The 16,176-nt window shown below is 52.0% G+C and overlaps 1 protein-coding gene across 2 annotated transcripts in view; it reads left to right on the forward strand.

The window, feature by feature from the left end:
* Window positions 1-16,176, forward strand: part of ZZEF1 (zinc finger ZZ-type and EF-hand domain containing 1) — a 102,462-nt gene that overhangs the window by 45,185 nt on the left and 41,101 nt on the right. For both annotated transcript variants that reach the window (XM_053892249.1, XM_053892250.1), the window contains exons 18-30: window positions 5-119; window positions 2,703-2,862; window positions 3,970-4,091; window positions 4,196-4,318; window positions 5,137-5,303; window positions 5,381-5,462; window positions 6,210-6,411; window positions 7,228-7,376; window positions 8,415-8,655; window positions 11,037-11,116; window positions 13,194-13,287; window positions 14,721-15,189; window positions 15,852-16,016. In XM_053892249.1, the coding sequence (XP_053748224.1) occupies window positions 5-119; window positions 2,703-2,862; window positions 3,970-4,091; window positions 4,196-4,318; window positions 5,137-5,303; window positions 5,381-5,462; window positions 6,210-6,411; window positions 7,228-7,376; window positions 8,415-8,655; window positions 11,037-11,116; window positions 13,194-13,287; window positions 14,721-15,189; window positions 15,852-16,016 (2,169 nt within the window). The remainder of the gene's footprint in view (window positions 1-4; window positions 120-2,702; window positions 2,863-3,969; window positions 4,092-4,195; window positions 4,319-5,136; window positions 5,304-5,380; window positions 5,463-6,209; window positions 6,412-7,227; window positions 7,377-8,414; window positions 8,656-11,036; window positions 11,117-13,193; window positions 13,288-14,720; window positions 15,190-15,851; window positions 16,017-16,176) is intronic.

A 16,176-nucleotide genomic window follows, 5' to 3' on the forward strand; every position in this document is an offset into this window, starting at 1 on the left:
TCAGTGATAAGGATCCAGGTGGCCTTCTGCTCTTGCCTGAGAAGGGTGACGTGGCCAGCATGAACAGCAGTGACGTGCTGGCGGTCATGAGCGTCCTCCTGTCCGTCGCTGCTCGAGAGGTAACTAGTGGCCGCTGTGCTTCCTTCCCCCGTGCCAGGAGGTGCCCGTGGTCCAGTGATCGTGGCGCCGCCTCCATCAGCCTCAGTCACAGTGTGCACGTAGCCTGTCCCTGTGGCCGTTATAGATGTGCACAAACGTTGGCCAGCCTGCCTTGGCTCCTGATCACCTGCCAGGGAGGGACCCCTGCCTGTCCCCTGGTCGTCAGCAAGCAATACGTGTGGGGAAAAGTCGCTAAGACTTTCTCTGAGAAAGAGGAAGGGGTTTGGCGGTGTCCCCTCTGGTGTGCTTCCGAGAGCCCAGCGCTTCGTGTGAACCTGTGGTGTGGGTTCTGTGGAACTTTAGCTTTTTTTTCCCCCTTTAATTTAAGATTACTTAGCCAACTCATAGGCTAATTAAGTCTGAAAAAGTAGACTCTTTTTCCTCTGCTAATGATATTTTTAAACTTTCACTTTATTTTTTTTAACACAAAGGATTCTGTTTTTCAGGATGTAGTCTTTGTGTCCACTTAGTCAGCTTCACCTGGTGAATTTGATCAGAAATTTGGGTTTCTAGGCCCCACTGCAGGCTCCTGGTTCAGAGCCTCTCGGGACAGGATTCAGGATCTGCATTAGACGAGGCACCGCTGGGACTCTGACGGGACCAACCCCTGTGACTGGGGGACCAAGAATTGCTCTCTGGACTAAACATGGACCAGGGCAGCTGTGACCATGGGACAGGCCAGACCACATCCTTGGGACATTTAATGACGGCGACCTCACGATAACGTGTTTTTTGTGGCTGAACTTTAGTGTCTTTGAGTCTCCTACGTGTTTTTTTGTTGGCGCTTTCCTGTTTCCGTGTTGCTGCCTGAGCCACGCTTTCATTCATTCCCGGCTGCTTTGCTTTTAGGGAGAGGGCTTGGGCTGTGCTGGGTTGTCATTTGCCAGGGTCGCCCTGCGGCAGGCCACGGTGCTGACCTAGGATTACTTGGAGTCCAGGGATGTTGGTCTCCTGCAGCGATGCCCGTGTTCTTTACGGCAACGTGCTGACCGCCCAAGCCTTACCTGTTCTCGGTCAGCACTCTGCCCATGCTGTCACGTGAATGTTCTGTTTGGCTGCTTTCTGCCTTCTATCTCATTTCCAGACTCTTCGGCCCCTCTCTTGAGTCTCCCTTAAGGGTCCTCCTGCAGCCTCCACCTGCTGCTCGTCCGTGTTTGTGGTGTCTGTTAGCCTCCCTCGTGCTCCTCTGTCTTTCCTTCCACCACGTCCACATTCGTGCGTGTGCTAAAGGCCACTGACGAGATGGGCAGAGGCCGGTATTTGAAGAAGAGAATGATCACGGATAGACTTAGAACATGCTGACTTTGGGGCTCCGGCAGGACTCGAGGCGGCAAGAGCCCCTGGACACTCAGGAGCGGAGTCAGTGCTGAAAATTCCGCAGCCGTTGACCAAGAGCTGAGAGTCGAAGCCGTGACTGCGGTGCCCGCCTGCCCCCCACCCTCACGCCGCCCACCTGTGGGCGTCTTGAGGAGCATCTCACTAGAAAGGCAGCCAGGAGAGGAGGAAGGAGTGTCGGGAAGAGATCCTGGGAGACAGAAGCCCAGGGAAGAGGGAGTTTCAAGGACAGTGAACGTTCAGTCTCCTGAACGTCAGGAGAGCCACTGACGTTAAGGTTGAGTGATAAGGTTTTGTCCCCTAGGTGGTGGCTGATGCCTCCTGGGGAAAGGCAACTTTGGAAAACGGAGCTCACCTACAAAAGAGGACCTACCGACAGGCAGTTTAAAGACCACCTGTCCATTTTGAGAACTAAACAGTCCGGGTAGTTTTGAAATCTCCCTGCCCACCCACATGCCTGTCCATGGCTCACCATCCTCCTTCCTCTCCAGGCAACCACCCTTCTGAAGTTTATATTGATCATTTCCTGGGTTTTCTTTCTAGCTTTTCAAACACAGCAGCTTTGTTTCACCTGGCGTCAGCCATTAACGGAGCCACGTGGCATACGCACAGTCTGCTGGGACATGCTGTTTTCCCTCAACGGCGTTTTTGAGACTCGGCTGTGATTTATTTATCCATTTTACTTTGCAGGGGTAATCGGGTTGTTTCCAGATTGGGGCAATAACACGGAAATTGTGAAAGAACACATCTTGGGGTTCTTTTGCACATGAATTTATCCCTAGAGGTGATAAATCCCTAGAGGCTCTCTTCAGAGAGCCTCTGGAGAATAAAGTTGCTGGTTAGAGGGCAGTGGAGGGTGAGGAATTATTTTTAAGGTGGGAGAGGTGTGGGTGAAGGATCAGGGGAAGGATCCAGAGGGAAAGGGGGTTTACAGATGTCAGAAAGAAGAGGTGACCGGTGGAATGAGTCTTGTAAGGGGCTGAGGGGAGGGCACATGCAGTGAAAACCACCTGGAAAGCTGGAGGGCGAGAGAGGACCTTTCATAATGCCGTTTTTCGTGCTCGGTTTCGAAAAGCTGAAAGCCCTTTCTTAGCTATTCCCCATTTCCCTAGAATTTTTTGCCAGCGATGCCTGTTCTCGGAGAACGCCCATGCCTGTGTTCTGTGAAGAGCTGGCTGTAAACATTGTATCTGTTTCCTCCCTCCTAGTGTGAGCTGTTGGTGCTCAGTGGGGCCCAAGGGGAGGCCGGCTCTGTGCTCTTCTCCCTGTTCTGGGCGGTCCAAGGCAGCCTGCTGTCCTGGTGCTACCTGCAGCTGAAGAGCACGCACTCCGGAGCCCGAGAGCTCGCCGCGGACCTCCTCGACCAGTGTGAGTGTCGGTGCTGGACACGAAGCCATGGGAAGAGAGAGGTGTCTGGGTTTTGACCGTCCTCTTTAGTGCCTCACGCATGGAGTACGCGTATGGTTTTCTCTTCTTTGTTACAGGTTATACCTGTCTCTGGGTGGTTTTTTTCTTCTTAAAATAGAACTCTATGGCATGTCTTTTGGCCCAGAATTTTCTGCCGAATGTGATAGTATGCCTAAATGGGTTAAAAAAAATTTTTTTTTTAATGTTTATTCATTTTTGAGAGAGACAGAGACAGAGCATGAATGGTGGGGGGAGAGGGCTGTGGAGGGCAGAGGGAGAGGGAGACACAGAATCTGAAGCAGGCTCCAGCTCCAAGATGTCAGCACAGAGCCGGATGCGGGACTCGAACCCATGAACTGCGAGATCATGACCCGAGCTAAATTCGGATGCTCAACCGAGTGAGCCACCCAGGCGCCCTGCCTAAGTGTTTTTTGTTGTGGGATCAGATCATTTCACAGCCTAAACATTGCTCCTGGATGTGCAGCACTCTTCAATAGAGTCTGTCATGTCCATTTTAATCAAGTTATCCAAAAAAGAAAATCCTGAATTTTTAAAATCTAAGGTATATGTGAGCCCTGCTGTGGTCTTTGCAGATACCGAAAATCCTCATACTCGTGTCCTGTAAACTCACAGAGAATTAGTTACATGACAGCCACCAGGTTCTGAGAACCGCGGGTGTGGAAAATTCAGCTCTCTTACATTTGGTCTCAGCATTGTGACAAAACTGCTGATGGAGTAGAGCCCTGGGGCCACCGAGCAAAGGGAGAGGCAGCCTGGCGGCCGGGTCGGTCAGCCAGTAACCCTTCACTCACACGGGTGGTGTCTCCACCTTGTCAAAAAGTAGTAAAGACAAAAAAAAAAAAAAAATTAACTCACTTTAAAAGTGATCTTTCTTGGGATTTGCACTGCTTTTCCTTCCCAGAGGGAAACATAGTGGTCTCGTGGTCTTTCTGACGTGGAATCCCCCTACAGCGTCTGTGACCCTCTCCAGCTCTGTCCTTGAAGACGACCAAGCAAGTGACGTTTCTACCGTGTATAATATTAATTACTGTCTTTATGTTTTGGTAGATGTGGCACAGTTTCTGGCGAGCTTGAGAGTGATTTTGGAATCCCTTTTGTCACAGTATAGTGGAAAGACCCTTGTAGAGAAATTGTGTAATTCGGTGTTTTCGATGGCAGCTCGTCAACTGGTAAGACACGGTGACGGCCTTTGTGAAGCAGGAGGGGTCGGTGGCCCGCAGCCCTGGGCAGAGTCTGAGGCAGGCGCCCAGTGCTTTGTTAATCTTCCTTTTAGGTCATCTTTCTCCTGGACTTCTGCACTCTGGACGTTTCGCACTGTGTGCTCCTGAGAGAGTTCAGCACGCTCCCGGAACTGTTGAAGCAGCTGTGCAGTGACCCTGAAGGAGGGCCAAATACGGTAATTCGAGTGGGCATTTGAGCCCCTCTGCGTCCCCTCTTGAGAGTGATATGATGCTGCTGAACGAAACCTACATCATGCACATCTACATGAACAGACTGCCTCTGGGAGGACCCCGCCCCGACTGCCTCTCGCTGGTTTGCTAACAAGGATAAAGGGTGGCCCCAGCTGGTCTGGCCTGATCAGCGTCCGAAAGGAAGCTATACGTAGGTTAATTTCCTTTCCTAGCACATGAACTTACATAAAAGCCGCGTAAGTGAAAACCAGATTGAAGTCTAGAAGAGAGAACGTATGTCGAAAGGCAAATTCGAAGGTTGGGTATTTAAAAGAATTTTCTCCCTCCTTAACCTTACAGGACACAAAGATTTTTCACTATCTTCTTTTAATCTCAAAATAACTCTGTGGAAAGAGAGAGGGCATGTATCATAAAGCCTACTTTCAAGGTGAAAAGGCAAAGACAAAAACACAGGGAGGGCGAAGAGGAGATGAGCTCAGATTTGCCAAGGTCCCACATTCGGTGTTTTTTTCGCACTGGAAATTCAAGTGGGTAGTGAGTGGTCTCCAGGAATCAGCTCTGCCCCAGCCAGAAGACAGAAGCTAATCACGGAAGCACTGTAGTGCCCTAAAAGCCACCGCTCGGGGGGAGACGCGTGGTGACCGGGGCGCGCGGGTGGAACCCCGGGATACTTTGAGTCCGTGCGGCAGTTTGTGTCGGCTGCCCACGCCGTCTGCCCGGGTGCTAACGCGGCAGCCCCGTTGCCTGCGTGTGTGGACACGAAGCGAGGGACGCTCTCTTGCTTGCTTGTTCGTTTGTGCAGCTCGATGTGGAGCCTTGGCCACAGGAGCGTCCGGTGGTGTTACACACGTGGACGAAGGAGTCTGCGCACAACTATGAGAACAACTGCCACGAGGTGTCCGTCTTTGTTAGCCCGGGCGCAACCTGTTTTGAGGTGGAATTTGATGAGCGGTGTGAGACTGAGAAGCGGTAAGACGCTCACGCTTCCCCCTGGCGGAAACGCTTAACGTGAGCGAGGCCGGGTAACAGCGGTTCTGCCTTCACAGGTACGATTATCTGGAATTTACCGACGCTAGAGGTGGAAAGACACGCTATGACACCAGAGTCGGCACTGACAAGTGGCCCAAGGTGAGTGGTGCTCCCAGGAGGAGGTGGCGTGTGCACTTCCGGACCGAGCCTCCGCCTTTGGCAGCCTGTGGGGGGAAGGGCGGCTGGGTGTTGAGGGGAAGTGTTGGTCACACTCTCGTAAAAGGGAGGGCTGGTGTCAGTTCACAAACGACAGCCGGTCCTCTGTTTCGTAGGTAGAGGTATCTCGGAACGTGGCCTCGCCCCCGTTGGTTCACGTGTCGTTTCTGGCTGCTTTGGTGCTGCAGTGTAGAGTTGAGTGGTCACAGCAGAGACCACACGGCCCCAGGGGTCTAATAATTTACTGTCTGGCTCTTCACAGGAAACTTGCCAGTCCCTGGTGTGTGTCACATTGTCCGGTGTGAACGGGGAGTTGGGATCCTCAGCGTGCAAGGGCCAGTGGGTCCCGGAAGGCCCGGAGCATGTGGGGAGAGCCAGGAGGGCCCCGCCGCGTTTTCTGGCGCGGGGTTTCCTCTCCGCTGTCGGTGGTCTTGGCAGGGAGCGGAGGGACGCACAAGCACCGTTTCTGGCCGAGATGGGCGTCCGGGGTTTAGAGAGCCTCACTAGGTGCAGGGGTGAATTTTCTGTTCCAGTCGTTGCGTTGTACGTTTCTCCTTCATCACCTCGGTGGGCGTGGCCAGATAGAATGGCGAGAATACAGACTGGTTTTGGATTTAGATTTTTTGAGTCTTGGAGAACGGGCTCGGTACCGAAGTGGCGCTTTCTCGTGGCTTCTGTGTTTCTCTCTAGAAAGTGACCTTTAAGGCTGGCCCGCGGCTCCAGTTCCTCTTCCACTCTGACAGCAGTAACAATGAGTGGGGCTACAAGTTCACAGTCACGGCCTACGGTCTGCCTGACGTGGCCGTGTCGTGGGCGTCGGATTTACAACTGCTTGTTTCCCGGCTGCTGGGTCGCCTCGCTGCCCAGTGCATGGCGCTCAAGTCTACGCACAGTGAGTCCGTGGGGGAGGGCCAGGTGGTGCCCTGTCACAGGGCCCTCTAGACCAAACCGGAGCACGGTGTCCACTGGGTGTTATTTCCGTAGTTTCTTGACGTGGACTTTGGAGCCTGTCACAGAGGGCACATGGGGCACGGGGCTGGTGTTCAGCAGCATTGCTGTTGTTTTCTTCGTTCTTGTTAGTGAAATCTGGAAGCCAGAAATAGAATAAGCTCTGTATCCTTTAACCACATGAGGGTTTTTGTTAAATACGGGAATGTGGATTTTGCCGTAAGGTGATTTTTCAGCTTAGTTATTAAATGCATCTAAGAAACAATAATTATAGAATAAAACTTCCTCATGTATTTCATTTCTATTTCACTTTTTGAGGCTTTCCGATTGTAAAAGTAGAATGTCATAGAAATTGCATACTGGGAAAATCAAGGAGAAAAGCCATTCCTAGTGGGGAAAAGTATTAACATTTTAATATAGCTCCACCCAGTCTTTTTTTACATCTGCTCATAAGCACACAAGGGTGCGTATTTAATTCTCATTTTTTTTGCAAACCCAAGCTTACACCTTGTGAGCATTTCCCGTGTCCCTGAACACCTGTGCCCGGTCTCCAGCAACGCCCCGGAGCTGAGCCGGTGGCACAGGATGGGTTCGCGGTGGGGAGGGGTGTTTATCAAGTGCCGCAGTCATGTTGCGGTAACTGCGTGGATCCCTTGCTCATCTTCGAGCGCCCAGTGGTTGAAACCTCCTTTTGGGCAGTTGACAGACTCTCGGTGTCGCCGGGAGAACAGAGCTCTCACGAGCCTTCTTCTCTTTCCAGAGTTAGGGGGCGACGTGGCCGTGCCCCCGGCAAAAATGGCGGCGGTCCTGAACTCCCCGCTGTGGAAACCGGTCTTCCGGCATCAGCTGTGTCTGGAGCTGGGATTAGCAGCCAGCTGGCCCACTAGCCCGCGCCAGGATAGTAAGGAGGTATTTACTGTCCTGGCGTCTTTCTCCCTGCAGTGGAGTCCGCTCGCTCACCGTCGCCGCTTTGAATCACGAAGCGTCCCTCCCACTCCCCCACCCCCCGCCAGCTGTTAGCCCCTGGGAGGCAGGGTCCACCCCTGGTTCACCTGGTGTCCACACTGCACGCTCGGTGGGTGGTGGGTGACCCCAGCCGAGTGGCGTAGGTGCTCAGGAAGGCTCTCTGCACGGAGCTGCTGAACCGGCCAGTTGAGTCCGCCGCTGGTGCCCGCTGAGTCAGACGGAGTGAACGATTCGTGTTGCACTCTTGTCCGTGAACGGCGGCGCTCGTGGTATTTCGTCAACTAAACAAGTTTGCCTCTCGTCCCCTTTCCGTCGCCCTGCCCTCTGTCCCTGCTCTACCTCTTGTCCCTCCCTCCCCCAAGTCACTCGGAGGTTAGCTGAGGGTCCAGGGCCTCTCCCCCGCCATCCTCTCTCTGTAGATGTGGCTTTTTAGCTGCGGCATCGTCTTATCGTCCCTTGTCATCCCACTGCCGAGCACCAGTAATGGCTCCCAGTGCCCACAGGGTGAAGTCCGAGCTCCTCGGTATGACGGTCGAGGCTCTATCCCATCTCCTTTCACCTCGCCAGTCTGCCCTTTTCACCCCCACCCACCGCCCAGCCCCGGGTGAGACTTAAGGCCAGGTCAGTCTCGCCGCTGACTCTTGACTCCGGCTCAGTCTTCAGGGTCCGGCCCGAAGCCCACTCCCTCCCAGAGGCTCTTCTTCGTGACATCAGCCGCCCCGGGGGCTCTGTCCGGTGGGCTCTCGGCACTGGGCATCCCTCCCTGGCATTTGGTGCTCGATAACCTTTTGCTCTGTGGTGGCGCTGGGTTCACGCCCTCACCGTCTCCCTATGTTTACCCTGGTTTTCAACCCGTGTACCTGTGTGGTTTCCCCAGAGCACCCCGTGTTTTGTCCTTCTCCTCCGGCCCGGCAGGTGCTCGCCGAACCGTACCCCTCGAACGGCTGCGCTCACCGGGACCCGTTGTTGTTGTTGTTCCAGGTCACGCGCATCCCCGAGGACCCCTGCCGCCGTCTCCTTCTTGAGTTTGTACAGGCAGACCCTGCCCAGAGCTGCTGTGGGCCACTGTCAGAACTGTGCAAGGGACTCATACAGGCATGTAGAAAACAGGCCCCAAAGACAGATAGAGTTGCTGGTTCCACTATTGATCAAGCTGTGAACGCCACCTTTGCTGCTCTGGTGTGTCGTACTCCAGACTTATATGAGAAGCTGCAGAAATATGGTAACTTATACTACAGGGAATATTTCTCATCCGAAGGCCAGTTGCTAAGTTTTAAGAAAGCGTATCTTAAGTGAAAATTTTAAAATATTTTCAAATATGAACGTGTTTCTACCACCGTAGACTTCCATCTCATTAAGTCCTACTCTGCCGGTCAAGAGATGCGTGACCAGTTTATAGTCAGTGGATTGTCGTGCGTGGCAAGTGGCCTTGAGTCTCCTAATCGACAGGTCACTTCTTTCTCCACAAATCTCATGGAAAACTGCCAGCAAGTTTAACGGGAGGAAACCCTGATTTGGGTTTAGTCTCAGGCAAAACTGTAAACTGGGGGCCGGTGGCTCTGACCTTCCAAGAGATGCCGGTTACGCCCGGACCCGTTGAGGTCACTCAGTGTGCTGATAATCGGGGACGGGAGCGGAGGTGTCCGCTCGCACCTGCACACACAGCTCCTGTAGCGTTGCCCCTGCTCAGCCTCCTCTGTGGGCAGCAGGCTCCTTGCCGTCGCGCGCACCTGTGTCCACTGTGCGTGCAGCCTGCGGCCTCATAATAATCTCTCTCCTCGTCGTCTTTCAAGGGAAGAACATCTCACACTCTCCCTAAAGACGACATGGGGTGTCCCCGAGCACTTCTGTGGCGCAGATGGGATGAGCGGGCGTGGGTGGTTTCTCCCACCTGAGCAGGTCATTGACGGCTGCTGTTACCGCGATCACCGCGAGGGTCACTGCTGCCCTTTTTGCCCTGTTCTTTGGAGCTCACTTTGCAGAGTTTATTTCCTGATTTCTAAAACATCTCCATTAATCCCTCCTCCTTCAATTCTTAACTATTTCCTTTAAGAAGCTGCTCAAGTAAACAAAATCCACATGGAGGCACGAGTGATTTATGAAAACAGCTGTCCCATGGAAGAGTGTATCTCTGCTAGGGGGTGGCGATGTGTCCTGTCAGGTCTTGAAGCAAAAATCCAGTGTATGTTTTCACAATCAAATTATAGTAAGAGAGCTGGACCGTCTCAGTAGATGGACAAAAGCCGTGTGAGTTGACAGCTAGGAAGCAGGAACACCTGGCTGGTTTTGTCGGTAGAGCCTGCGACTCTTGACATCGAGGTCGTGAGTTCAAGCCCCATGTTGGGAGTGGGGTCTACTTAAAGTAACAATTAAAAAAATAACCAACAAACCCTGAGAAACAAAATTTTTGGCTGGTTGCCAGTTCCCTAGCTCTTTTTCAGATTGTGTTCAGATATCACATATCTTATTTCAGGAGAGAAACACACAGTCTGATGTGGGAACTTGGAACACTTTGCCGAATATAGGCTGTTCCCAGGATACCCGCCACTCGGGCTTTGGAGGCACCGTTGGAGGCCCTCAGTTCCTTAGGGCTGTTCACAGGTCCTGCGGGATGGGCTACTTTAAGGGTGGCCCTTGTCTAGATCACTTGGTCACCTTTGTGTAAAAGTTGGTCAACCTTTCGCACTAGAAATATATGGCAGGAGTCTTTGACCTAGACGGGAAACTACGTGAGGGCAGGGTCCAGGTCTGTGTTCGTCAGCATTGTGTCCCCAGGGCCTGGTATAGAGCCCGGCACATCCTGCACGTTCAGAAAATTGTCCTCGCATCATATGTCCGCTTGCCAGAAAGCATCATGCTGTTCTGACACATTCTCCTTGGGTTTTTACAAGACAAGAAAGAAGCAGGGCTCATAGGTCTTTCTTTTAAACAAACAACTTTTTTGTTATGTTTCTGATTATAAGAATAATACCCATGGAGGAACTTAAAAAGTACAGAAAAGCTGAAAGTAACGATCAATTATAATCTCATCAGTTCAAGAACAAGTCTATTAACATATTTCTGCATATCTACCTGGCCTTACGGTATATATGTACCTACGTGCACACTGTGTTTTAAATTCATATGTTCTTTATAAATAGATAATTTTGTTTACACTGTTTGAAAGCTGACCTTTTTTACTTAATTTATACCGTGAACCTTTTTCATGTCAATAATAATAATTATTATTTTTTAATAACTATTTTTTATCCACTTTTAATACTCTTTTAATATTTTTGATAATTTACTCTCATATTTTTACTTTAAATATCTTACCCCGTTTAATAGTGTGTCCGTTTCAGATGTTGTTCACTTGAAAAGGGTTAGTTTGAAGTAACACAGAGAACCCATTCCAGGTATTTGTGGCTTAACTGATCTTTATTACATCCAAGCGTCTTCCTGCCCGCAATGTGTGTGCCTCAGGGAAAAGACTCTGTGTTAGTAGTGTTAGGAGGTTTAGAAACTGATTTGTGCATAAATTTGATTTGGTCGCATCATAAACTGATTTGGTCGCAGTAGTGAATTGAGCTAACTGAGCGCCCTCTCCTTATCTCCTCTCCCCAGTAAAAAGTGGGGGCCACACAGCCCTGAGCGAGGAGTTTGCACAGGTGTACTATTTGGCAGATGGGATTCGGATATGGATGGTAAGATTTTCCTTGCATGGGATCTTTATGCATTTTGAGTTTTTCCCACCATGGTTTCGTTGTCATTAAGGTGTAACAGCCCTCTTCTCAAGAGCGTAACCTTAGGAATTTTTTAAAAACTCAAGTTCAGTGACAACATGAAATGCTGTAAAATAATTTAGAACCCTTGAAATCGTAGTGTGGTGAGCGCGAAGGACGTTCAGAGGAAACAGGGTGCGTGTGGGGGGCTGTCACCCCAAAGGCCACTCTGCGGGACCTCGTGGACCAGGTGGAAAAGCACTGTGGTAGATACGGGACAACCACTCGGGGCTTTCAGTGGGGGAAAGGCCATTGTCAAAGGGGGGCCCTTTCTGCATGGTAGAAAAGTGGCTCCGTAGTGACCGTTCGTTGGTGACAGCCAGGAACTGGAGGAACACAATGTGCACCGGTAGGAGGACGGACGGCGAGACTGTGTGTTACCTGGCTGCCTCAGCGACGCTGCAGCGTGAGACGGTCACGTACCGCTGTGCCGCAGCGAGAGTGAGCGAGGCGAGCCACGCGTGTCAGCTCACACACGGGTGACGGGCAGAAACCAGTCCGAGAGGAAGTGCGAGTGCGCTCCACCTCACGTTAAGTTGACACGCAGCCCGGGTCTGTGGCGCCATGGTGCAGACGCACAGGAATGGCGAACGCCGTGCTCGGGAGATCGTTTTTCTCAGGCGTGGAGATGGACCCTACATGTTACTGTTTACGTGTTCACAGTCGTCTTAAACGCTGTGTAGTGATTGGAGGAGGGGATGGACAAGGAGACGGAGTGCAGGAGACTGACCGTGGTCCCTAGGTAAACGTGACAGCTGCTCCAGGGGTAGGATGGTCAGGCTCCGTGGCCGCGGTTGAGGGGTGCACAGCGGTGTGGCGTCCGGGACCGTTCCCGCGCTCCTGCCTTGGTGACTTGCTGGGCGCTGGAAGCATTGACCAGACGGGGGAAAGCGCTGGAAGCGTTGACCGGACGGGGGAAAGTGGCCTTGGGTCTTTGGGAGTAGGGGGTGAGTTCAGCCTGGGACGTGCTGAGGATGAGAACATACGGGTTATCAGAGACGCCTGGCGGTAGGGTTCAGCAAACGTGGAAGAATCTCACTGGTGCTTCACGGAAACGTCAAAAGAGGGATGATGAAAGCTTCACGCTGTCGGGGATGTTTTTTTAAGGCGTGAGTTTACCCGGGAACAGAGAGGCCTGACCAGGATCCATAGCGATCGGAGCATACACACCAGATGGATAGATAGATGGGGACCAAATGAACAGATTCTCAGAAGAAACTGAGAGGTCCTGCCCTCAGAACGGTGCGAGGAGGGCCAGAGCGGCGCTGGCAGAGGAGACGGGGCGGGCAGTGGCAGTCGTGGAGGACAGCGTGTCCGACACAGGCTCATTCCACAGGCGGCTCAGGTGAAAGGGTTTGGCAGTGGACGAGGCACAGGCTAGGCCACGCTTCTGGTCTAGCGCAGCACAGACTGCCGATAGCTGGACAAGACGCCAGCCTCCTTCCCCAGACCGTGGCCTCTCGGGTGGCACAGACGGCCTGCCGCCTGGGCTGTGCGCACTGTGGCTCCCGCTGTGTGACCACCGCCCCCTGCCCGGCAGGCTCGGTGTCGCTTACGAGCGTCCCCTCACGCAGACAGAGGGGAGGTGAACTTTTGGTCCAACTTCAGCAGACTGGAGGTGTAACCCTAGCAAGACCCTTCGCTTCTCTAGACCTCTGCTGCCTTAGCTGCGCTTGGTCAGCTGTGGCTAACGGCCCCCCCAGCTCCAGTGTTCACAGTTTTCGAATAATAGGGTTGGGGTAAAACCCCCTCCAAACAGTGCATAGTTGAAAAGAAAGCAGTGTTGCACATACACCTGCAGACACATCCATCTTTCAAAGTCTGGCTTACTCCCAGGACAAACAAAAGCAACTCAGTCCCGTGTCCTTGGTGGCTGGACAGTAATGGTACGGTTCTCCGTGATGTCAGTGCTGCTGGGTGTGTTTGAAGTAGCATCCTGTGGCTGTTCTGGCAGCCTGGCCCGGACAGTGTGGTCATGTGGCTCCGCCTCTCCCCCCAGCTAGAGATGAAGCAGAAGTCCCTGATGAGCCTGGGGAGCGAGGCAGAAGGAAGGCATGGGTCCGAGGCTGCCGAGCTGAACCCCGAGAGCCTGGGTGAGTGCGCCACTCAGCCTTCTGTCTGCGTGGCCTAGGGAACCGGTGACCCGTCTTCTGGATTGTTTTAGTTGAAGGTGTGTTGACCTGAGGAAAGTAGGAGGACAGGAGCTACATGTAGTTTCCAAGGATGGTCACAAAGAGAAAAATGCCAGAGGAGTAATTGTTTATTTTTTTAATTTTGTTTTTTAACATTTATTTATTTGAGAGAGACAGAGCATGAGCAGGGGAGGGGCAGAGAGAGAGACACACACAGAATCCAAGGCAGGCTCCGGGCTCCGAGCTGTCAGCACAGAGCCCGGCGCGGGGCTCGAACCCACGAACCGTGAGATCATCACCTGAGCCGAAGTCGGACGCTTAACCGACTGAACCACCCAGGTGCCCCAGGAGTAATTGTTTATTAATATGACCCAAATGCTGACTCTTTCTCATTACTTCTCTTAGGAGAGAGACGTCAGGTGCTTTTGAGCTACATCTTGTTAATGCGTTCAAAGTGTGCTCTCACTGAGTGTTCAGTAGATTAAGGAATTACCTGCTAATTTCTTAGTGATATCATGGTCAGTTTAAAAACTCTTACTACTTTAAGGGCCTGGGTGGCTTAGTCGGTTAAGTATCCGACTTCGGCTCAGATCACTATCCCCGGTTCGTGGGTTCAAACCTCGCATCCAGCCCTGTGCCAACAGCTTGCTCAGAGCCTTGGAGCCTGCTTCAGATTCGGTCTCCTTCTCTCTCTGTCCCTCCCCTGCTCTCTGACTCTCAAAAATAAATAAATGTTTAAAAAAAAATTTTTTTAATGAAACCTCTTACTACTTTAGAGAAATGTGTTGAAGCGTTTAGATGAAATAGTGCGATATCGTGGTCTGCATGGAAATAATCCAGGGAGGGAGCGGCTAGTGAGATGAGACTGGCCTTGGGCTGGCGTTAGGGGTGCACAGTGGGGTCCTTATACTCTTCTCTCTGCATGTTAGAAAACATCCACAATAAAACTTAAAAAAAAATTTTTTTTAATGTTTATTTACTTTTGAGAGAGAGAGGGAGAGAGACAGTGTGAGCAGGGGAGGGGCAGAGAGAGAGGGAGAGACAGAATCCGAAGCAGGCTCCAGGCTCCGAGCTGTTAGCACAGAGCCTGACGCGGGGCTCGAACCCACGAGCTGTGAGATTGAGACCTGATATGAAGTCGGACGCTCAACTGACCGAGCCACCCAGGCGCCCCAATAAAACTTCTTTTTAAGTGTGATGACCGTGCTGGGGAGATTTTGACTTGTACAGTGAGACAAAGGTTTATTTTCTTCAGTAGATGTGTATATCACTGTGGTAACCGAGGTATTTCTCGTCTTAAATTACAGAGTTTATATAGATCATTTTCTCTCCGGAAGTAAGCAGTAAGTTTAGTTTTGACTTTTTTCACTACCTTCCTTGCTGTTTGCATTTAGCGAAAGAGTGTATTCAGAAGAGTCTCCTGTTGCTAAGATTTTTGCCCATGGGAGTGAGTTCAGAAGAAAGCCGTGACGAGTTGGCGGCCACAGATGACGTGGATCACCTGCAGCCACGCGACAGGCGCCCGAGGACGAGCTCTGTGGTGGAGGAGCATTTCCAGGCCTCGCTGTCTCCCGTGGAAGCGGCCACACCTGCCGTGAGGGACGGGGGTCCCGGCTCGGAAGCGCAGCCACACCTGCCCCCCGGCAGCGGCCCCCCTGCCTCAGAGGTGCCCCCTGCCGCCACTGAGGAGCCCTCGTCACCTTCCGCTCCCACCCGGCGGCCTCCCTTCACCCGAGGGCGACTCCGGCTGCTCTCCTTCCGGTCAGTGGAGGAGGCCAGACCGGCGCCCACAGTGAAAGAGAAATACCCCCTGCTGAGGGATGTCCTGGACTTCATCAAGGACCAGTCCCTCTCCCACGAGAGGTGAGCCGGGCAGCGCCTTCCCAGCACCTTCTCTTTTCGAGCTGTAGGCACCCAGGCTGGTCAGAGGCTTGAGGTTCACGTGAAGGCAAGCAAGTAACACTTGAAAGAGAGATTGAGATTTGTTCTAGAACGTTCAATGAAAAATCGGGTGATTATTTTTTTTCTTTTAGAGGTGTATTTTGCCATTTCAGATTTGCACGTTACACTGTATGAAAATCGCACCTCAGTAATGTCCTGCTAGGGTGCAAAGAAACATTTGTTATGGTGGCTGTCGTTTATAAATGTGTCTTTTTTAATTCTGGGAGAAACTTAAGATTTGATACTTTCTGACAGAATTGTATACCTGTGGACCTACATCTCTGGAAGTATTGCATATTGCATGTTTTGATTTCCCGTCCTGAGAGTTAAAACTTTGTCTCTGTGGGGCAGTAAAGAACCCAGCGTTCCTCTTTGGTGACTGAATTTGTCAGTCTGGGCCGCGGGGCTTCTGGACAGTTGGCGGGAGCCGCTTCGTGTTGCTGCTGGGCAGTGACTAAAAGTAGCCAAGAGGGCTGGTCCCCTCCTGAGTGACCTTTCTGACGCCCTCACAGCAGTCCTTCCGTGCTGTTAACATGCCCCCGCTCGAGCTCTCTCGGTGCCCCTGACTTGGCTTCTGTGTTCAGTGTTGTGAAGGTTCTCTCCTGGAGGAAAGCCCAAGCGCAGAGCGTCCTCGAGGTCCTGAGGATAGTTCAGTACTGCGTGGAGTCCCTCGGGCAGCCGCACTGCTTCCAGCCGCCGTGCATTCTCTTCCTGCTGGAACTTCTGACCTGCCAGAAAGAGTTTACCAAGTAAGTCCAAAGTCCATACCTGCAAGGAACACAGGCAGGGGCTGTCTTCTTTAATCAGTAACTCGTATTTCCGTGGAGGATGCGAATGTATGTTTTTGGTCAGTTCTCTCATCCTGTGGAGAAAGGGCTTCTATCCTTTTGGCGAGTAAATACCAGATAC

This window comes from Panthera pardus, unplaced genomic scaffold (genome assembly GCF_024362965.1).
Source record: "Panthera pardus isolate Hobbes unplaced genomic scaffold, ASM2436296v1 HiC_scaffold_3, whole genome shotgun sequence".
NCBI classification, from domain to species: Eukaryota; Metazoa; Chordata; class Mammalia; order Carnivora; family Felidae; genus Panthera; species Panthera pardus.